The following is a 21,566-nucleotide window of genomic DNA, read 5'->3' on the forward strand; positions in this document are numbered from 1 at the left end:
CCTTGAGGGGGGTGACACGGGAACCTCAGGCCCAAATAGGTCACCACAGCACCTCTGCGGGGCCACCCCATTGCAGGGGAAGGCACAGCTCTGCCCTAAGGGCAGATGGGCCACTCCCTCAGGCCCGACCCCAGCGCCTCAGGGCAACCCCACACCCGCCACCAGCGAACGACCGCAGACAAAAGGCGGTGGGTCCCGCCCCTCTCCTATTTAGGCGTCTTTTCGACCAATCAGCGCCGGGGGAGGGGGCAAAGGGGAGATAAAAGCTGGTGATTGACAGCCCCCCCTAGACCTCGCTCCCGTACGCGAGGAAGGGGGTGGGGGTAATAGCGCGCTGGCAGCCAATGCCCATCTGCGAGTAGACGGCTCGGCCAATCAGCAGGGCGGTGGGCGGGGCCTGCCGCAGGGTCAGGCCGGGAGTGAAGGCGCTCCATCGCTCCTTCCTCTCTCTCTCTCTCTTCCCCCCCGCTCCGCTGCTGGCTGGGACTTCTCACCGCGGGATCCCTCCGCCGCGGACCGGCGGTGCGCGCGCGCGTGCGGTGTCCCGGTCCCCCTCCGCCTGCTCGCTGCCTTCCAGCGAGGGATTATTTCCCGCGGTTGTGGCGGCGGCCGCGGCGGGGCGGCTCCGGCGGGGCCCAGCGCGGCGGGACGGGCTTGCGCGGAGGATGGCGGCAGCCGGCGCCCGGCTGAGAGAAGGAGCCGCCCCGTGAGGAAGGACGCGGGAGCGCAGAGGCCTGCTCGGGGCCGCCGGGCCCTACCGGGCGGGGACCCCGCGGCCAGGCCGCGCCTCAGCCCTCGGGCCTGCGCCGCTGCCGGCGGCCACCCTCGGGGGGGACCCGGCCCGGCCCTGCCCGCCGCCGGGGGCTGCCCCCTCGCCCCCCGGGGGGCGGGTTTGCCGGGGGGGCGCGAGCGCGGAGGGGGCCGCTCGGGGGGTGTCGGGGCGCCGGCCTTGCGGGCCCCCCTTGGGGCGCTGCCGCCCGGCCTCGCCGCCGCTGCCCCCAGCAGGGCGTGCTCCCTCCGGGCCGGGGGTAGGCGAAGCACCATGGTGGAGAAGCGGTGCCCGCGGCTGCAGCGGGACGGCGTGTACCGCTGGTTCTCCGAGCTGCCTTCCCCGCAGCGCGTGGAGTTCCTCTGCGGCCTCCTGGACCTCTGCATCCCGCTGGAGCTGCGCTTCCTGGGCGCCTGCCTGGAGGACCTGGCCCGCAAGGACTACCACTCCCTCCGCGACTCCGAAATCAAGGCCAACAACCCCGCCGACCTGGGGAGCCTCACCAACCTGACGGACGAGGTGGTACGCAGCAAACTTTTGGTCTCCCTCGCCCTGCTCGGGTCTGCCCACCGAGAGGCGGCCGGGGTCCTCTTCCGTACCCTCACCCACATCGATTCGGTCATCAACAACTATGGGCTACAACTCAACGAGGGCCGCACAGGGGATGAGTTCCTGTTGCTCTTCACCATGGCGTCCAACCACCCTGCTTTCAGCTTCCACCAGAAACAGGTGCTGAGGCAAGAGCTCACCCAGATCCAGAACATCATGGCCAGCACCAGCAAGAATCCCAGCACCTCTACCCTCAACACCATGGCAACCTATCCTGGCTGCCATAAGGTGGGTATCCTGCTTTTGCACACCGTAATGGCACTGCTGACCGGCCTGGGGTTGTGTCTTCAGCTCTGATTTTAAACCTTTCTTTTAGTACAGGCGTTTTAGTGATAAATGGCGACCTAAGAGACTGGCAGAGATCGCTTGCTTGGTTGATGATGGGGGTGGTCAAAGAGGGGAGTCTTTACGGGCTCATGATATTTAAGTGAGAAGGGGTTCACAAGCTGATCAACAGGCAGCACTATAGACCTTAACTGATTGCCTCTGGCAGTGCATCTGCTGAGGGGACGGTCCTGCCAGTTGCATGGAAGACCAGTGATTTAGTAGGGGAAACAAACGTGTAATATCTCTAGATTTGGGAGTAAGCACCTGTTTAAAAGTTTCCCTGGAAGAAGTTGGAAAGGGGGATCAGCTTTGGGAGTATCTGCCCAGTGGCAAAGGCATCTTGGTGAGTTTGGGTTTTGTTTAGACAGACGTGATGGCAAACACTTTGAGTTTCTGATACTAAACCTAAAGAAATGTTGTGGTTGCCTGTCACCCAGAATCTCTTGGGTATTGATCCTAGCGTCAGTGGTTCACTGTTCTTAACTTGCTGTTCGTTTATTCAATTGCCAGCAATTAAGCTGGACAGTAACATTTTAAGAGGTGCTGTTAGTAATTGGATATGTTACTGACTGCTTAAGTGCTCTTAGCCTGCCACAAATTAGGGAGTCGGACTGTCTTCTAGACTGAATTTAACCTGCTTGAAAGTTCAAACTAAGTACCAGCTAAGTGGGTGCATGTCATCAGTTAACAGGCTGTAGCTTTTGGGGATGTACAGACCCAGTCAGCAAATAACTACGTTACCCTTCTATTGGGAAAGATGGTTTATGTCTAAAGACAGTGAAAATCCCTATGTTGGAGTAGTATCCTAAATAAAGCTGGTTCTGAGGGCTCAGTATAGATTCCATTAAGTTGACATTGAATTTCAGATTGAGAGAGAAATGTATGCTTGGTCTTCTCCTGAATACAAATTTCCTTCCAATTTTGTGTTTCTCTGAATGCCACTGCTTTAATTATAAAATTTAGATGAGTATTATTAAACTTCGTATTTCTCTTTATGTTCCCTTCCTATGTCTTTAAACAGTGCTTGTTCCTGACGTTTTCTTTTAAGGAGAAAGAACAGGGTATGGGAATGCCCCTTTATTCAGTTAAAACTTCTACGTGAATAAAATATAAATGGAAAAAGAATATTTCGCACAGAACGTAGAAGAGTATGATTGAAACCAGAAAAAGCTTCCTTTCAGATACTTAACTACTTGCAACTTCCCTTATTCAAAAGATGCACGGACCCTATGTTTGAAAGGAAAGACTGTAAATCATATACAAGCTTTCTCAAAACAAGATGAGTAAAAAAAGATAAAATTATGCAGGCAGGAACGTTTCTTACAGTATGCTTTCAAAGCTTCATGAACAGTGCACGATTTATGTAGCTGGAAAACTCTGGCACTATTTATGTCAATCTAAGATGGACGGAGAATTCATCCTACCATTTTTTGTGCCGGCAATAAGGCATACAGGACAGTCATTTGATTATTGGGTTGTCTTTTTCCTTCTGAACCTATTGAAGGGTTGTCTCTTCAAAAAAAATATACTTTTTTTAAAGAAATTGGTGTTGAAGAATACTGGTCGCTAAGTACAGAATCGGGGGGGAAAGGTGACTTTGCATTCACAGTTTCTGGAATATGTATTTTGTTTGAACAGATGCAGATTTCCTCTTTTAAATTTGTTAAATGTTTTCAATGTTGATAGCTGGGTAATTTTGCTACTTTTAGAGTAAGCAGTTGGCTTAAAACAGGAGTTGGATGAAGCAAGTGGAAAAAAAAACAATGTCTTTCTCCATTCGGCCCCATTTAAATATGCACGAATAAATTCCAACACTGTGGACTTAGATCTTGTGATGTTACCAAGTTATGTTGTGACAATACTTGTGTTGTAACATCACCTAGAAAAAAACCCAATGCAGATGTCAAGAGAAAGTGAGCCGCGCTGGGCTGCTGCCTGCCAAGAGTCCCGCTTGCTTCGGCCTCTTCAGAATTGGAGGAGAATTTCTTCCCTGGAGCCAGCACTTTCTCATCACTCGTGTTGCTTTACTACAGCTCGAGCCTACGCTAAGCTGGTACTTGAAGTCAGCGCTGTGTGTTACGTTGTATGGATGCTGCTCCTAAATTCTCAAGCGCGAACCTCTTTGAGCTCATCCTTAGAAAATGAGCTGGAGAAGTGGTCGCCACTTGAGGTCCTGAGAAACTTTTGGAAGCTGGAATGGAGGGGATGCGTAATGGCCTGCGAATAGGGAGCTCTTTGTGAGTAGGGCTAGTTATACTTCGGCGTTTCCCTTGTGCTGAGTGTGGGAATAGGGACTAACATGTGTGACTATCTGTTTTTCTGTATAACTAGGAGTCCTGTTACAATTCCTGATGATTTACATTAACTTGTTTATTCAGGGAGATGCAACAAAAAAGTTGAACCGTACTCTTTGCTCTCTTTGCAGAAACAAATGGAAACGTGCTGCTTCTGCTTACTCAGTCCTATTAAAATATGACCCAACTTGATATTAGCTACAGCTTTTTTCCACAGCATTGGAGCTTGCAGTCCTTTTCCCATCTCCTATCTCTTTCACATCTTACAGCGAAATTGCTGAAAAATAACTGTTGTATAATAGTGAAGAGACTGAATAGTTGATACAAAATTACTGTAAACATTTCATGATCCTTAAAGTTGCTTCGGCGTAGGTGGACACATTTGAAGTTGGTTAGTGATGCAAACCACTGCTGTTTGCTGTTGTCTTTTACTGTCTGCTGCAATTGCTGACTACAAGGAGGCTCAAAACAGCTGCCAATAACTTTTTGCTTTAACTTGTGCTTTTCGAGATTATTCTTGGATTATATGAATCTTAATTTTACAGGAAGAGGTGGCTGTGTCTGGCTTAAAGTAGGTCAGTAATTACTAGATTCGTGGTTTCTCCTTGATAGTACAAAATGAATATTAAGTTTCCTTGCCCTAAGTAGGGAGAACACTGCCCTTTCTACAACAATTGCTTTAGTCTCTGTCAAGGTGATCATTTCTGCCCCTAGTCTTGTCCTGTATTTTCTGCTGGGTTTGAATGGTGCCAACGCTTGCAGGACTTGAGTTGTGGATTCTTCAAACTTTTTGCTTGCAGGCATAAAATCTAAGGTGGTTTTTAAAAATCGAAACAGTGCAAATTGTCTTCAAATGAAGCCCAGGCATATATCTAAAGAATCAGGTCTTTAAAACCTTTTGTTTCTGGGATTAACCGTAATGGTCTTATTTTGGTCCGGAAATGATGCAACTGAGTTTTCAAGCTGGTTTAGCACCTTAAGGTGCCTGTTCAGCTGGCTTTTATACCTTTGTTACGAAGGAGATAGAATGGTTTTCTGGCCAGCATTTAGAGCCTAGCATCTGAAAGCTCATTTCTGTGCTGATGTATAGTGCTTAGAGCTGCAAACTGCTGCTCTTTTCGTAGAGGAGGGGGAGCTGGAACCATTAGGGCATGTGAAAACCAGTAGCCAAATGTCTCCTGCTCTGCATGTACCCATCCAGGTGCTTTGATAGGCAAATTGCCACTACTGAATTTGTGACCCACGGAGAAGGGAGAAATCCCCCAAAACTGTCTCCCAACATCTTGAACTATCCGTTCAGACTTCTGTTGTGTACGACTTAGGACAATTAACGTCTCTTTTTGCTAGAGGTGAAAATTTAATGTTTCTATTCATTCTTGGTTGTTTAGAGGCTGCAGTGATGCTGTCTTTAAAGAACCCCTTAGGCTTATGTCTTGTGGATAATGACATACCAGGACCTACTTGGATACTGGCACCCATCTAGCCATAATAATATGCATCTCTGCGTGGGCTTACTTTTTCTCTCTAAAAGTCTACATGCGTTAGTAACACTGAGGACATAACCTCCAGAACTAGAGAAGTTATTCATGAGTCTGTCACGTTGTATTTCTTGGAGTTGTTTCACCTACTCATTGAGATCATTCTGTAAAAACAGGGAAATAAGATAATGCTCTGCGAGCTGGCTGACAAGAGCTCTTCACTTAATGCAGTGACCTGGTTGTGGCTTCAGCTGCAGAACCAGGGTCACAAATGGTGGGTCTGACTACAGTTTGTTTGCAGCTGAAAGGGAATAAGAGTCAGTGACACTGTAGTTATGTGGCTCTTTCAGGTTGATATCTTGTGAATGGGAAAATGGCTCTTGTCTAGTCAGCTTCCAAATACTGCACCAATGGCTATTTCAAGTTTATAGCATAAGGTGCTATTTTTCACCCGTGCTAATTCCCCAGGCTCATCTAAAACTTAGAAATAACTAAAGACTATGTACTGGGAGCTGTGTAGAGCCGATGCTCTGTGGGGTCCATTTCACCTTTCTGCACTGTTTGCTACAGGCGATTGAAGTTACATACACAATCTTCAGAAATATTCAGATATTTCTATTTAATCTGTAGAATGATGAGTTGGAAAAAACAATTATTTGTTGGGTAGAAACTGAGTCCTTAAAGTCCTCAGTGAGTTAAGCAATTTAGCTATTAAGTGATCTGTGTCAGATGCCTTTATGGCTTTTATGCTAGCTTTGTAGGGATTGAATAAGTCATGAAAAACCTAATTTTTAGCCTCCTAACCCACTGAAGGTATTTCATAGCATTAGTAGATTACCATGTTAACAGCAGTTGCTAGCTAGGATTAGAGGTGTTTACTCACTGATATCAGTAGTTGCTATCTCGGGAATGATCTCATTTTCAAAAACACATGAAATTAACCTCAGGAGCTGTAGGGGCAGGTTTTGTAGCTTCCAGATGGTGACATGTGCCAATCCTTGCATGTCCTTTTAGTATTCACGGTACTTGAGGCAATGCGGATTACACGTGCCTCTTGATGTTCCAGTTAAGAAATGGGAGGCTTCCAGTTCTGGCTCACTTCTTACTGGTATTCTTGTTTGAGAGTTTTTGTGACTCTGATAAAATGGTTTGGTCTCAAACCTGCAATGTTTTCAGAAATAAGCTCAACATATAAAGGGATCCTTGGAAGACAGTATTAATTACCACCAAATTCACTTTGCCTAATCATATGTTACATGATGAACTTGAATTTAAGAACCTAAATTAGTTCGCTTTGGAAATGGACTGTACATCCAAACATCAGGGACAGAGCAGCCAAAAAATTTGTGTTGAGCTAATAATGATGTTGTTTTTTCCATGAACTGTTTTCCCATTTTTTTTTGCGCAGGCTGAATGAAGTTTTTGTTTTAAGAGTGTGTTCCACTTCACTTTTTTTTATTTACTCTTTTTTTTTTTTTCCTACTGATTGCCTTCTAACACTTAGTTGTCAGTTAAGGAACATTGAAGTAGGCCTCATCTCTTCTGGAAGAAAAGTACAGGTGTGTTATTCTGGAATAAAAAAAAGTGCGATGTAAGGTGTTGGACATTTTGAACTGTACTAGACCTCAAACTGTTTTAATTGAATCAGTGTACAAGCTGTATGCAGATCCTCCTTGGAAAAACAGAGCCAGCCGTAGTTAACCACACCTAACAAGCATTCCAGTGTCTGACTTCAAAGGTACTGAACAGCATCCTTGTTTGGAAGTATTTAGCCATTTGGTTTAGTATGGGTTTTTTTTAAATGTTTGAATTGCTAAAACTGTGATCCTGTCATCTTTTAGCTGGGTATTTGGTACAGCACTACCTCTTTCTAGCAGGGTAAAGCTCTGATTCTTCTATGGACTTCAGTGCTGCAGTGCCTGTGATGCTTTTAAGTGTGCTCTGGTAAAGGGACATGTGTAGTCTATAGTATCTTCTATAGTCAAATACTGGGAAGTCGGTTTTACTACTTGCTCTTGAGCCCTTTTTCTCCTTTAAAAAAAAAAGTATGTTTATTCCTGAGAATATAGATAAGAGTTTCTGTGAATCCACAGAATCTTATTATAGAAATGCTAGATCTAGTTTGTCTGTTGAAAAGAGAACTGTTGTCATGCTTAAACTAGAATTTGATTTTACTCTTTGGCAAAAGAATTGGAGCAAGTTGAATTAATGTTATTCCCTATTTAGATTTGAAATGGGTATTAAATCTAGGAAAAAGAGGTTGATGTGGTTGAGATGTGTATTTCTTTGCTTGGGTTTTGTAATGAGCAAACATGTAAATTCCTTGCTCTTGCCTCGTGCTGAAAGAGAATTTTTCCTTTGGTCTCATTGGTATGAGTATCCAATAATAAGCATTGGAAAGGATAAACTTTTTAACAGGTGTTCTGGCCAATATTTGGTTTCAGGATTTTTGTAAATAGCTGCAGTGATCCAGAAATAATAAGATCAATTACTTAAGGGTAAGATCTTAATTTTAATTAAAGACCTGCCAAGTTGTGATGATAAATAGTGAAAGTGAGCATTTTTCATGCATATTATAAATTTTCCAGCGTCTTACTTTTTCTACCATAAGTAATTTTATTACACTCAAGCTATTACTTCAGTGGATATTGAGGAGGGGAAGGAGGGGGAAATTAAATTTGGTGAATTTGTGACTTCTCAGATTACTTCTGCCAACCTTGTTAATTTGTGAATTGTTGCAGAGGAATGGCAAGGAACCATTCTACCAGGGAAAGGCTTATGGTATCATTGCTTGGATTATACTTCAGCAGATCTTAGAGTTGCTTCTTTGACTGTCTTTTACCTCCCAACTGTATGCGCTGGTCCCGTTGGGGCGATTTCCCACCCATATACTGGCCACATAAATATGGTAGCTTTAAAGTCAACATAGTATTAATGCTTTAAAGGCAGATGTGTCATTAAAGGCTAAAGGTTCGTTTAGCAGGTGAGACCATGCTACACTTTGAATTCTCTGGGGAAGTTAAGGTAGTCTTCCTTCTGGTAGATGTGTTTTTAGCTTTTGGTAGCATTCAGGTGGAGAAACAGGGACATACTTGCACATCAGTGCTGGGATACAGAGCAGTAGTGTCTCTTTCAAGGTCTAGATATAAGCAGTTATCTCTTTTGTTTTAGAGATGTTTTTAATGATTGGTTTGTAAAATTATGATTTTATATCTTTTTTTTTTTGTTTTGAAGGAAAAATAAAATACCTTTCTTGTCATCTGCCTCTTTTGAAATATGTCTGATGCACCAGAAGTCGAGAATGAAAGTGCCTTGAATTAGCACAATGTGAGTGAACTGGTTGCACTGGCAGCTCCAGTAAGCTATAACAAATCGTGGAAGATGAGGTAGATGAAACAGACTGTTGTTTTGTCTCTTTTTGTATTAATACTTGTGCTTTTTTCTGTTGCCTTTTACAGAGAGCTTTTCCCTTTAGAGTTCAGACTTTAACTTGGTATGTCTTTTCATCGGGAAACCCGCATATTCTGGCTGTTTGGCAAGCTCATATAGTTAACTGTTGGAGACTGTGTAGTGGTGGCAGAAAACATTGCATTAGCTAATATTAAATAATTCTAAAACTTCTTTGCAGATTGCAGCTTCCCTTGTTTGGCTTACAGGGTGAGTGCACATCTTTGCACCAACTAGAGTTGCCAGGTGTTTTCAAATGCTTCTTTTGACTGTCTTGAATGACAAACACACAGCACAATGTAATTAAAGGCCAGTTACTCTATGGTAGATTTATGTTCCCAGTATTAACAAAGTATTCACAATTCTTTAAGCAAAGGATTTTTAGTGGAAATTACTTGGTCTGTAAAATATAACCCAGACTTTTTTTTGGTCCATCTGCTCTACCGAATTTGTAATGGAGCCTTGTAGTAGGTGTGTGATTGTCCCATAGTGTTTAAGCGCTGCATGCCTCATTTCACTCCAGTAATAGTCTCGCAGGACAAAAGCATCTGATCTATTATCCCATTTCACCGTGAAATTGCCTGTTCACCCTTTGTGTTTAAAGATGGATACCTTTTTACTGACTTCTTATAAGAGTAGGTGTGGGACCTTTTGTAGTTGTTGAGAAACATGGACACACCTGACTTGATTGCACCTGGTGCTTTTGTCTCTCTTTGGTAGACCCTGGCTGTTGTAACTACGTGAATTTCTAGCACAAACCACACACTTTCAGTTGCATTCATGGCCCAGTCCAACAAAGCAACTAAACACGTGTAAATTTAAGTGTTGAGCAGTGTTGAGGACTTTACTAGGTATGTGAAAAGTTGGGTGTGTTTGTGAGCATTCCTTAAACATCCTTGTGGAAGAGTTCAGATCTTCAAAAGGAGTAGTTTTTAATTTTGTTCTTGCAGTGGGAGAACAGTCAGGTATTTGCATGTATAAGTAAATGCAGAGCTGGTGCCTGAGGCTATGGTTTCACAAGCAGCTGGGCAGACTAATGGCTTGTTGCTACTAAGAGGATGATGTTTGCTCAGTCGTGTTCCTCCTAATTTTTGTAGTCTCAGTAGATTTTGGGTTTCAGGCCCTTGCATTGGTTGCTCTTGTTTTTGGCTCAGACTTAGCCTAGTGAACAGTCTTATGCATGAGCGTTAACACCTTAAGTCTTGTCACCTGAGTGTTAACAATGCATTTTTTTCAAATTATTTGGGAACCTGAGTTATGTACCTGCATTGGGAAATAGCAGCTTATCTGCCTAAGCATGCAAGGGCAGTATCCTTGCCATCAAGCTTCTCCTGGAGCATTTTTGCAAGCAGGGTTGCACTGTGTTAAAGACCTTGGTGTTAACCTCAAAATAAGCTGCTGTTAATACTTGCTAACATGAAACCGGCAGGAGTGAATGGAGCTGACTGGCTCCCGCCGCCCCCAGACTTCAGTACTCCGATTCCTGAGTGCACTCTTACATGTTATCTGCATCAGCCTTGAACATGGAGGTCAGTTTGATTGTGAAAAACCTTTTTTAATGGAGACTTCCAAAGCAAGTATTGGCAGAAGCATTTATCTGTGGGACTTTCCCAGTATATCATTGGCCACTTTGAAAACTGAACATTATGTGAAAAAGTTTTCCGGTGTGATCAATGGGGGCTTTTAGCTGTAGCCTTAGTATCTCACTTAACTGACTCACTGCTTTTATATTTTGTTTACTTTTCCTGTGTAATGCATGACCTAAATTTCATACCTAACTAGGTATAGAAATCAGTGTTTTATTCCCTCGGATCCTGTATCATTGTTTCCTTAAATTATAGGTCATGTTATGCTTTAGGTAGTTAGCTATGTTGATTTTTAGCATTGGCTCCACTTCAAACTAAGTCAGCAAATACTTTGCTATTAAACCATGTATTTTCTGTGTCCTGTTTGGTTATTTTTAAAAGGAACATATAATTGCTGTTTTTGGTAAAATTCTTAATGTTAAGTTTTACTTCTATCAGTCCTGTTATTTTTATGAAAGACTTTACTATATTAGATGTTAGGCGTTGTCCCTGGGGAGCAAAGCTAACAGTTACTGAATCCAGCTTCACAGATTTACCATTTTCTGTATTGACTTCTTGGATAGTGGCAGAGCTGCTTCAGGTAGCAGCGGCTGAAAGAGGAACACCACTTGTTGAAGTAACTGCTTCAGGTGATCTTTGTTGTGCAAATTTTTTTTTTCCTGTGTGCTTTTTGATAGATCAAGGGTTTTGGAGAGCTTTTTAGAACTCTCTTTTGCTGTCCCAGGAAGATCTATGCCTGTTAATACATCTCTGATGCTGAGAAGAAAATCACTGCACACTGCTGAAAAAAAAAAGTTATTGCTTGCTGGAAGGTGAAAAGGGAAAAATGTGATAATGGCTAAAATTCTAGCAATGACTTCTGATACTGTGACAATGTTAGTCCTTGATGCCTGAGTCAAAGTGATTATTTCTCTTCCTGGTTAAGTCCTGGGAGTAGAGGGCTTCAGGGTGACATTCTGTCATCCTTCTGTCTAGCACATGTTGGGAAGGATACGCTTTTCAGTAGCTGGTACCAGTCCTGATCATGTCTATTACTGTGGAGAATGAGGCACAGAATAATTCAGGCTGAGCCTCAGTTAGTCATTAGGTAATAATGAATTTTCTGTGTTATTTTCAGTTATGGCTACTACTTGAACTTGAAATTCAAGAGACAAGCTAGGTTTTAATCTGGAAAATCAGAAGTTCATCTGTGAGGCAGATGCTTTGCTGTGGAAAGAGTAGATGCAACATTAGAATTGAGTAAAAATAGTTTAAGAATCTCTTCTGCACCCATTTGAGTAGTGCATCTTCTAGAGTCATTGAATAAGCCTACAGGCCGCTCTGGTGTTAAAGAAGTTTGTGAATAATCTAATGAAACTATGAGTAGGTGCAGCTGAGGGCTTGCTTTCGTCTTGGCCATCTACAAAATGCTGTGCTAAGGGTAAGATTAGGTAAAGTGAGGAATATTTCTATTGCTTTAACTCTCTGGGGTTGCCGTTGTATTTGATTAGTCTACGTGGACTGTTTCTACTGATGTTCTCAAATAATTTAAGTTGAAAAATCAAAAATCTTCCGTTCAAATATCTGATGCTGTGCCCTTTGAGAGCTTGAATGATTTGTGAATTTTTCTGCATTTATAAAATGTCACTGCTGTGGTTTATTATGATGTATAGCCTGAATATTTCTGGCTTCTGTGATGCCAGCTTATCCACCTTTGCTTTGCTGTGGACTGTTACTGCTTTAACAGTTCTTGAACAGCAGATGCTTGTTCTTCAATGGCATCTTGGCTTTCTTCAGAAATGTTACAGATCCCAAAAGGTCCAAAGCAATCTGACCACTTCTCAGAATCTTTATCTCACTGGAATGCCTTGTTCTTTATTTGGAATCTAATGACTACGTATTAGTACTTGTTTGTGTGGAGCCCATACTGGGATTGCAGTAGCGTTCAGCTGTGGTGAACATTCCTCCCAGAATCCACCTGACACTGAGTTTCTATGGCTGAATTTGGACAAGTCCTTCCTGGGCATCTGCTGTTAAACTTCTGCCAGCATTTCTCCCAACCCTCCCAGGGCAGTATCTTCTGCAGTTCATAGCTGATGGATTATTGTTCCTCTGTGTTTTGCTTGGCTTCAAATTTAAAAAAAAAAAAAGCTGTTACTATTTTGGAATTAAAACTTTGATTTGCAAACCATTTTTCATTATTTTACTTTTCCTAAACAAATCCAAACCTTTGCAGTATTGGTATGTTTAAGTCAGTGGAAAAAATTATTTAAAATTTGGAATGAAAGCTTCAAGCAGTCAGATTCACTGGTTATAACACCATGCAGCTCACTAGCAGAGCGCTCCATTTGGAACTAATCAGAGTTTTGTGATTTTTTTTTTTCTAGGCCAATTTGAAACTGCTTTGCTTTGATGTGCGACTGAACCAGATAGTATATGAGCTCAGTCAGTCAAGACATATGGGCTAAATTAATCTTTACCAAGTATATAGAAATTAAATCTTTATGGAAAGAACTGGAGGTTATGTATAAACAAAATGCAAATTTTAAACTGCACGCGATTCTTATTGTAAGGATAGTGGAGAGAAGGGAATACAAGATAGGAGGCAATATATTGTAGCAAACTGCTCGTTTAGAGGTTTGTCTAAAACCATGTGGCTGTGTTCTTACTCAGTTTCAAGTACTGTGTTTATATTTGCTAGTTGTTCTGAATATTTGTAACCTGGTTGTTTAGGATAACGTAGTCTTGCCTGAATCTAATTTTCTGGGTCGTGCTGCTGTTACTGGGCTGCTCTTCTGCAGCCTCCCATTGCCAGGAGGATGCTGGTGTCATTGCTCAGTCTGCTGGAACTTCCTCTCCGCAGCCATCCGCTGGAGTGAGAGTTTAATGAGCTCCAGGGAAGAGACGCTGTGGGATAAGCTTTGGTAAAGACTGACTTTGGCAAGGAGATTTAAACTATTCTCCACCCTCCAAGCTTAAAGTTTAATGGCTGGTCTTTCTCACTGAAGCCTTGATACTAAGTTTTTGTTACTGGTGGAAAGCTGTGCTGAAGAAACATCGTCTACTTTTTTGATCAAAAATGAAGTTTGTTTCTAAGTGCTGAAAAGCAAAGCAGGTACTCTCAGTCCTGCTTTCTTCTGACACTCATCTGTCTTTCCGGATTGATTTCTTTGCATATATGAGCTTTTTTATGGATGTCAAGTATACCAAGTCTTTCACTTGTGCTACTGCCTTAAATGACATCCAAAGCTATAAACGTCAGTCTTAAAATGGAGCTTGCACTAGGTTTATTGTATATTGTATAGAGGTAAGGGTGTGCTATTTTTGACTTGGATTGTGTATTCCAATTAATGTCAATACTTAAGGCTACCTGCGTGAGCAAAGTATTGTTTTAAGTGTAAATTGTCCTAATTCCTGGCACTGTCTCAAGTAATCAGGGTCTGAGTGAGCCTTTTTCCTTACAGGGGCCTGTAGTGGCTGGTATTAGCTACCATGAATAAAGCATAGCTGCTTTTGTTATGCTGAGACGCACCTTTTCTCCTGTGATTTGTGGAAAGCTAAAATCCATGTTAAATTGTAGTTACAGATCTCCGTACCAGGATTTCACGTTGATTCAAAATGTGGCAATTGAAATTCAAGCAATGCACTAGTTAGTGCGAGTGCTTTTGTTAGTCTTAACTACCTCTTTAAAGCACACTTTCCTCTTTAAGATACTTAAACCCTTGTGTTCAGTACTGCTAATGTAACTGTTCATCCACTTCTCATTACCTGGTAAACAAGAGAGTAATTGCCTTGCTTATGAGGCAGGCGCTGAATGTTATACTGCAAGTAATAGATGTTTTTCTGTGTTTCTACGTAGTTATGAATGCCCTTGTGGACAGCGGCTGAAGTGGGCAGTGCTCGATTCTGCTTTTTCTAATGACTTACGTTGGTTACTGTAGTTTTAAGTAATGGTGAAAATATGTTTTCTTATGCTAAATGCAGCTTAGAAGGTACATATTAGGCCATGAAGTCTGTTTTGATGATGCAGCCTTCTGCATGGCACGTCTTTAGTGTGCAGTTTTTCACTGAAATACGATCATGATAGCAGGCTTTTAAATGGCAAAGACAAGAACATTAGGTTTTGCTAAATTGGAATTCGTTACTTGTAATCTGTGTAGAAATACTTTGAAATGCCTTGGGTCTGTATCTGTGTCGATAGGTGACGTAACATAAAAAGGATATTTTCCTAGAGCCCTTTTCCCCTAGTTTTCTTGTTGAAAAGTTAAGAGCTGCAGTGTGGAGAGGTTAAGGGTCTTGCAATATCTATTGACTGCTGTGTGACTATTGTTTAAAAAAGAATTATACTTTAAGTAGCTTTATAGATTAGCCAAGATAATCTAGATTTGTGAATAGCTGCTGACTAAAACAACTTCCTTGAACTGTTACTTGTGGAATATCAATAGTGACACCCCTTGGTTTTGAAAAACGAAAATGTCTCCTGACTGCCTTCAAAGTGGTTCTGCTCGCTCTGGAGGAAGGTGTGATGTTTGCGCATTCCCTCAGTTTATTTTATTGAATTTTTGTGGTTTTTTTTCTTTCCAGGTCACTCCAAGGTCCGAGACCCCCATCAACAGTGTCAGTAACAGTTTGGAAAATGTACTACATACATCAACACATTCCATTGAGGAGTCATTACCCAAGAGGCCTTCGGGGAAACACTCCAAAGGTGTGTCCTTTTCCGCATGCGCATTTCCAGTGGGGGAATGAACTCCTATCTCTTCATGGCAATTAGCATTTTTGATTGGAGGCTGGAATTTTGCTTCTTTACGTCTGGATTGGGTTGAGCGAAGGAAGTCATGGAAAGGTTTTTGCAGGAAGTGTTAGTGTATCAGTGAAAAATGGTCAGTGAAAGACAAGTATGCTTATTCTTCTGTTGGGAAATAAGCAAGAAAGTTCTGTAAGAGTTAAAATGCCAGCTTAGCTCTCATGAAATATTATATTCTCAAAGAGTGAATATCTCTGACACTCCACATCTCATCCTTATAGTAGCAGGTTATTTCTTGGATGAAGCATATGGTGATGAGTGTTGGTTTACTGGGGAGAAGAGAAGGCATTTAAAACAGCAGTTAGGCTTCCACTTCTCCCTTTCTCTTGGTTCCCAAGAATGTGTGAGAAGCTGAGAGGAGGATGGGAGAGAGAGATTGCACCTTTTATAGCACATGTGTGCACCCTGAACGTTGTCATAAAATAAGTCATGTTTTTGTAATGTTATACTGGATGCTGGCCTGGCTTAAAACTGGGCTTAGCAAATTTGAGTTAATAAGCATGCGTTCCATTTCCGTGCTCCGGGCTATGATTACAAATATTAAAATGTCTAGGTTAAAATGTGACTAACAGTATTTTTGTTTAATGCATACAAAAGGCAATGTTAAGTGAGGAAAGTCTTTGAACTGTGAGCTCCTATTTGTGTAGAACAGCTTTTGTGAACATTTTGTGGTAATAATAAAAATAGCTCTTGTCTGGCAAAACTAATGCAGGGGAAATATACTGTCACATTACCAGCACTAGTATATTGCCTTTGAATGTCATTAAAAACACTGTTGTGGACCATATACATTTTTTTATTTGGATTTGGTCTCCAGAGTTCTGCTTCCTTCTCTGCCAGTGTCTTGCCCCATAACCTTGCAAATATAGTTTAATACCACATGAATTGTGATCAAGAATTCCAAAGCACTTCTTCACTCAGAGGAACTGATACAGATGGGAAAGGGTTAAATGTCCCAAGGAAATGTTCTTAGCTTGCCTCCACCAGCCCTCCTTTTCTGTGACATGCTCAACTATAATCCCAGTAGCTGTAAGTACCAATAATTTTTACAGCCGAATAGTGCTGTAAGTAGCTATTTCTCCAGCTGTAAAAGCTATCAGGGTAGAATAAAATGCAACACTAAGCAGAAGCATGGCTGGGTTTGTGGCTTCCATCTGATTAAAAATAGGACAGGGTTCAACAGTGTTTTCATTTGTACTCAGTGATTGCTATTCCAGTACCATATATGCCAAGATTAGTCATGGTACACTGTGAAGATTAATTAGGTTTTCCTCTGATCTGTTCCCCTCTTATAGAATACCTGCTTACTTTTCAGAGAATGTAGCTTTTTAATTTATAGATTGCCTTAGTGATAGTTGGTAAAAGATGTTGTGGAACAAATACAGTCTTCACACTAACTGATATTCTGCTTTCTGGTTCAGCAGCAGCAAAGACTGTGTTGAGTTCTCCTTGATATATGATGATCTGTCTGGTAGGGCGTTCTGCCTCTTAAGGCTGGAATACAACTGAAGATTATTTGCCAGCCTGGAGCCAGCATTGCTCACAGATTCCTAATTCTCGTAATGAACAGACACATCTCTTAATTCAGCAGGACCCACTAACTTTCTAACCTAGAGCACATGAAATTCAGTCATGAGAGTATGGAATGGACAGGTTGCTTGACCAGTTGTGTAATTCTTGTGTTGATATTTTCTGGTGAGTCTTATTTCAGGCAGCTCGAGGTGACAGGATTTCTTCTCCCTTGAGGTCAGAAACGGTGAGCTGCTTGAGTTCCTCATTCCTTTCTTGGCAAAGTACGGGAGCTTGGAAGTGGCTCAGTTGAAATGGCTGTAGCTGAAACAGATGAAAAATGAGAAAGCTCACGAGAGGTGCAGTATCCATTGTGCTTAGTTGGATTAGAGACAGTTTGTATTAATCCAGTGAATGGTTTTAATCCTGATTTGTAGAAATGTCAGTAATACGCTCTGTATATAGTCGAACAGTGAATGGGTTTGTAGTAGGCTTGGACCGGAATGCAATCAGTGGTTGTGTTTTCCCTAATCCACACATTGAAACTAGTGTTTAGCATAAACAAGTTTCTATATGGGAGAGAGATGAGAAAAGTGGAGTATATTGCTGAATATAACAGACTGTGGTGGAAGTCTGTTTGCATTAAGTTGTTAGCTGGAAACATTCATACATGCTTCATGTAGAGACTTGTCAAATACATAACTGCTGAGTAATTTCACCGTCCTATCTGCACAGACTATTGCTGCCTTGGGAAACAGATTTATAAAATGAGTGTCAGTCTGAGAAGTCCATAAGTGTTTCCTTTTATCTCAGAGGCCCAGCTAACTGCGGGAACAGTGTCAGGCATGGATCCATGCTGTAATGCCCAAGTTGTTGGGAGTGGTGAGCAGCTGGGGGCAATCATATGGTTATTTAACAAAATTCTCCAATTTTTCTATGCTGGTCCTTCAGTCTTAGCTAAAGCCTGGTCTCCCTTCTGTGTGTATCGGTGCTAAAGCAAGGTAAACCAGATGGGCATTTCTGCAAAGTAAAAGTTGTGACATTAGGAGGATCCTGTACCTGTTGACATAAGCATTTCAAGTATCTGGACTTTTCTTTTGTAAAAAAAAAAAAAAAAAAATTAAAAAATTGCCCTATGAGAGTTTAGAAAAAATACAAATGGGTATTGACATAGAAGGGTGCGGATACTTCTTCTGAAGTCTCACAGCTGTTACATGCCGTGTAAATTGTGCTTTTTACTTCTGTTTTTTTGATCAGTGATTTTAGGATTGTTCAAACCTGTTTTTTACAGACGTGGAAGTTATTTTAACTAGAGGTAACTTTGGGAAGTGGAGACTTCTCAGGGACTGGCTGTTGTTGTGCCTGAAAGGTGCAGACAGGCTTATTTACAGGTTTTTAATGTATTGACAGATCTCACTGGTCAAGGAGAACAGAGGCAAATGTAGATAGATTCTTATGTTACATGTAACTGAAATTCCAAGAGGGATGTGTTGCTAGATCTCTGTCTCTTCTTCCACTGTTTCTAGAATGTAGTCAGGTTCTAACTATGGTTCTAATGCTGATCCAAACAGAACAATCAAATTCAAATGAAGGTTGGGCATTTTTTGCATACTGTGCGAGTTGAGTGCCACGCTGTCTTCCTTGTGTTGCCCTTGGCTTTTATCCGCAACACTAGAAGAACGGAACCCAGTGCAAATAGAGCTGCAGAAGGTGTCGGTGTCAGAAATGTTGGTTCCAGTTTGAGATGAGATTTCATGCTTGCAAACGCTTGCTGGATGGGCAGCAGTGCAGGTGGGTACTGATGGTGCCTTCTATAGGCAGGTCTGTGTTTCCCAGCACAATGCCAACAAAGTCAGTATCCTGGTTTGAGGTAGAACAGAACCAATTTTATTTTCAGTAATTTTACTTTTTGGTTAGGTCTCTTCTAACTAACTGTGCTCTCTGAAATTAACTGTGTATTTTTCAGACAGTGTCTGCATCTAGCAGTGATAAGGTCTGATGTCTGTCCTTAATACCAAGGAATGGTATGCGGAGAGGCTCTTGCTTATACTTATTCCTATAACAACCAAGGTCAGGTAACTTTCTTATTTACCAAGTTGGAGGGTCAGAAGAGAAAAGTGTAGAGGGGTTGCACCTGCATGGAGGAGCGGACAGGACGGGTGACCGCAAAGTGACCAACGGGGTGTCCCATCCCATCTGCGTCACGCTCAGGATAAAAGCTGAGGGATCCAAGGGCTCAGCCTCTTTGATGGCCGGCATCCGAGGAGGACTCTGTTCTTCTGCCTTTGATCCTGATCCATGCGTTCCTGAATGCAGTTCCCATCTGTGGCTGAGTCTAGACTATGACTTTCCCAGCGCCTGCCAGTGATGTGACTGTCATCCTGGGAGCTCAATACTGGTTTTGTATAAGTTTTATATATTTCATTATTTTCTTCGTATTATTTTTTCCTTTTCATTATTAATATTTCATTAAAGTAGTGTTAGTTTCTTTTCAACCTGTAAGTCTCTCTCCCTTCCCTTCTGGGAAGGGAGAGAGGATAAAGAGAGCATCTATCTGTCATTTGTTTAGTAGCCAGCCCAGCCTAAACCCCGACAGTCAGCAAACTTACTTGAGGGATCCTGATAAAGGCACTGAGGCTAGTTGTCTTAAATTTAGGGTTTTACCCTGTATGTTCGGGGGAGACACCTCAAAACCTTTTTCCAGGAGCAAGTGACCCAGGTGGTTAAAGAAGGTCACTGGGTAAAAAGAGTATATTCGCAAGCAGCTCTTGTTTTGCGGGCAGTCCTTTGCTGGTAGCCAAGGGAAATTCGGTTGTTACGCCAGAGTCCAGGAGGAGCTATCTGACCTACGGGAAGTCCTATTTACAGAGCTCATTTGTAACAAGCCTATGGATGTAGAGTTGTTCTGACCTCGTGTGGCAATTCCCGAAAGAGAGCAGTTATGGTTATCAAAGCTGAATGAAAAATTCAGCTTATTATGTATATTTTTTAAAAAGCGATAGGAATTTCCTGTACCCGAGACATGTTATTAATTACTCTTACTGTAAGGTTTCGAGAAGAACGATTTGGCCATTAGGTGGATAGCACTGTGGGCAAGTACTACTTTGTGCATGTGACATTTTAGCAATGTATTAACATGGTCAGTGACCACAGCATATTTTCCAAAAGCACAGTGGAATAAAGTACATTAGACCAGATGTTGAAGTGCAGAACAAAAGAATCTTTATTATAAAGGCAATGTAAGTTGCAAAACATTACAGTACAAAGACCGTGCAGTCTTCATACTGTAATTTCTTATAATACTGAGTAAAATTTTGATTTGTCACAGCCTCTGTTTTAAATTTTCTGCAGTGGAAGTTCTGTGTTGGTATTTATAAGATGTTCACTACTGCTTTGAGGCTTTCCAGGTGGCACTTACCACTGTTTTCCTCCACAAAGCAGTCTGGAAGATGGTTTCCTTGACTAAACAAGCCTCATTTTCTGCGAGGTGACAAAAATCCCCCTATTCTTGTGTTTTCTGTATATTTATCTTGCCTTTCCGCTATTGCCACACAAAACCTCAAAATTGTCTCCAAGCCAGTCTGATTTCAAATGAAGCAACTGTTGAAATGTGATCCTTATATAGTGAAGCTGAATCACAATTCTTGCAACACATGCGTCTAATGATAGGCACAAACTGCCTTCTGTGGACAGAGAGGAGTAAAGCTTTTAGACGTAAAATGGGTGCAGTAGGCTTATTCTACTATTATATTCGACATTCTGTACTCCATTTAGTACTCCTGCTGAGCGCGGTAAAACTTCTTGCTTAATTGAAGGTATGCCATTAGTCCACATACAGGGTCCTGGAATAAATATGTAGAATAGCACGTGATTTACTGGACAAAAGGAGCTGTGGACATGAGGAAAAACAAACTTCAGAGAAAATGCATCTCAGTAATGTACTGATTTAACTTTGGATTGATACTAAGATGTAAAACATATCCTTGTTTGCAGTGATCCTTTTGACCTCAGGGAGGATGAGAGTTACAGGTAGGTTAAGCTGATGGTTACGTGCAGCAAGCTTTGGTATCTAAATCGTTTCATTACAGTAGTCAGCAGAAATGTGTGATGTAAGCTATCACGAACTTCTAACCACTATTTTTGCTACCCAATTGATTTTCCTTGGCAAAATGTATTTGTATGGTCTTGCACCTTTTTTTTGTCTCCCACTTCCTTGACTCATCCTTTTTCCACAAGAAACTACGACTGCAGGAGCTCTCTTAGTTAGTGGCAATTAACAGTCTTTTCCTCCTGAAATGTTTGATGCCAGTTGTTCAGCCTGTTGAAAGGAGGGAGTAAATACAGGAGGGGGAAAAAAAAAAGCTCTGAAATCCTTTTGGTTCAGGGTCCAGACTTTATAGTGCCTTGTTCTGCATCAGTTGTGTAGCTGGATTATTCTATTTTTAAGTATGTACATCATCTGCAACAATATTGGGTCAACTACTGTTAGGGTAGGGCTTAAAGAAATATTTAGGCTATGATAATCCTTCAGGAAAAATCTCCCTCTACCAACTGTATATAATTTTTCAGCTGTTTGTATATGTCTTTGTTCATTTTATCTCTGAAGTAGAACTCTGCTTCTAAACTTCAGCAATGTCTGTTGTTAGATCACACACAAGGCACTGCATGCCTGACTTGCTATCTCTAATATACTAGTTGTTTTACGAGTATCAAGAGTTAATTCTAGCAATCAAATCCAAGGATTAGCATACTTCAAAATAA

General features: G+C 41.8%; 1 protein-coding gene across 2 annotated transcripts in view; it reads left to right on the forward strand.

Annotated features, from left to right (window-relative positions):
* The first annotated feature begins 316 nt into the window (after positions 1-316).
* Positions 317-21,566, forward strand: part of ZCCHC14 (zinc finger CCHC-type containing 14) — a 53,125-nt gene continuing 31,875 nt past the window's right edge. For both annotated transcript variants that reach the window (XM_074582750.1, XM_074582751.1), the window contains exons 1-2: positions 317-1,606; positions 15,074-15,197. In XM_074582750.1, coding sequence (XP_074438851.1) covers positions 1,043-1,606; positions 15,074-15,197 — 688 coding nt within the window. In that variant the 5' untranslated portion in view covers positions 317-1,042. The remainder of the gene's footprint in view (positions 1,607-15,073; positions 15,198-21,566) is intronic.

The sequence above is a fragment of the Larus michahellis genome, chromosome 4 (genome assembly GCF_964199755.1).
Source record: "Larus michahellis chromosome 4, bLarMic1.1, whole genome shotgun sequence".
Taxonomy (NCBI): domain Eukaryota; kingdom Metazoa; phylum Chordata; class Aves; order Charadriiformes; family Laridae; genus Larus; species Larus michahellis.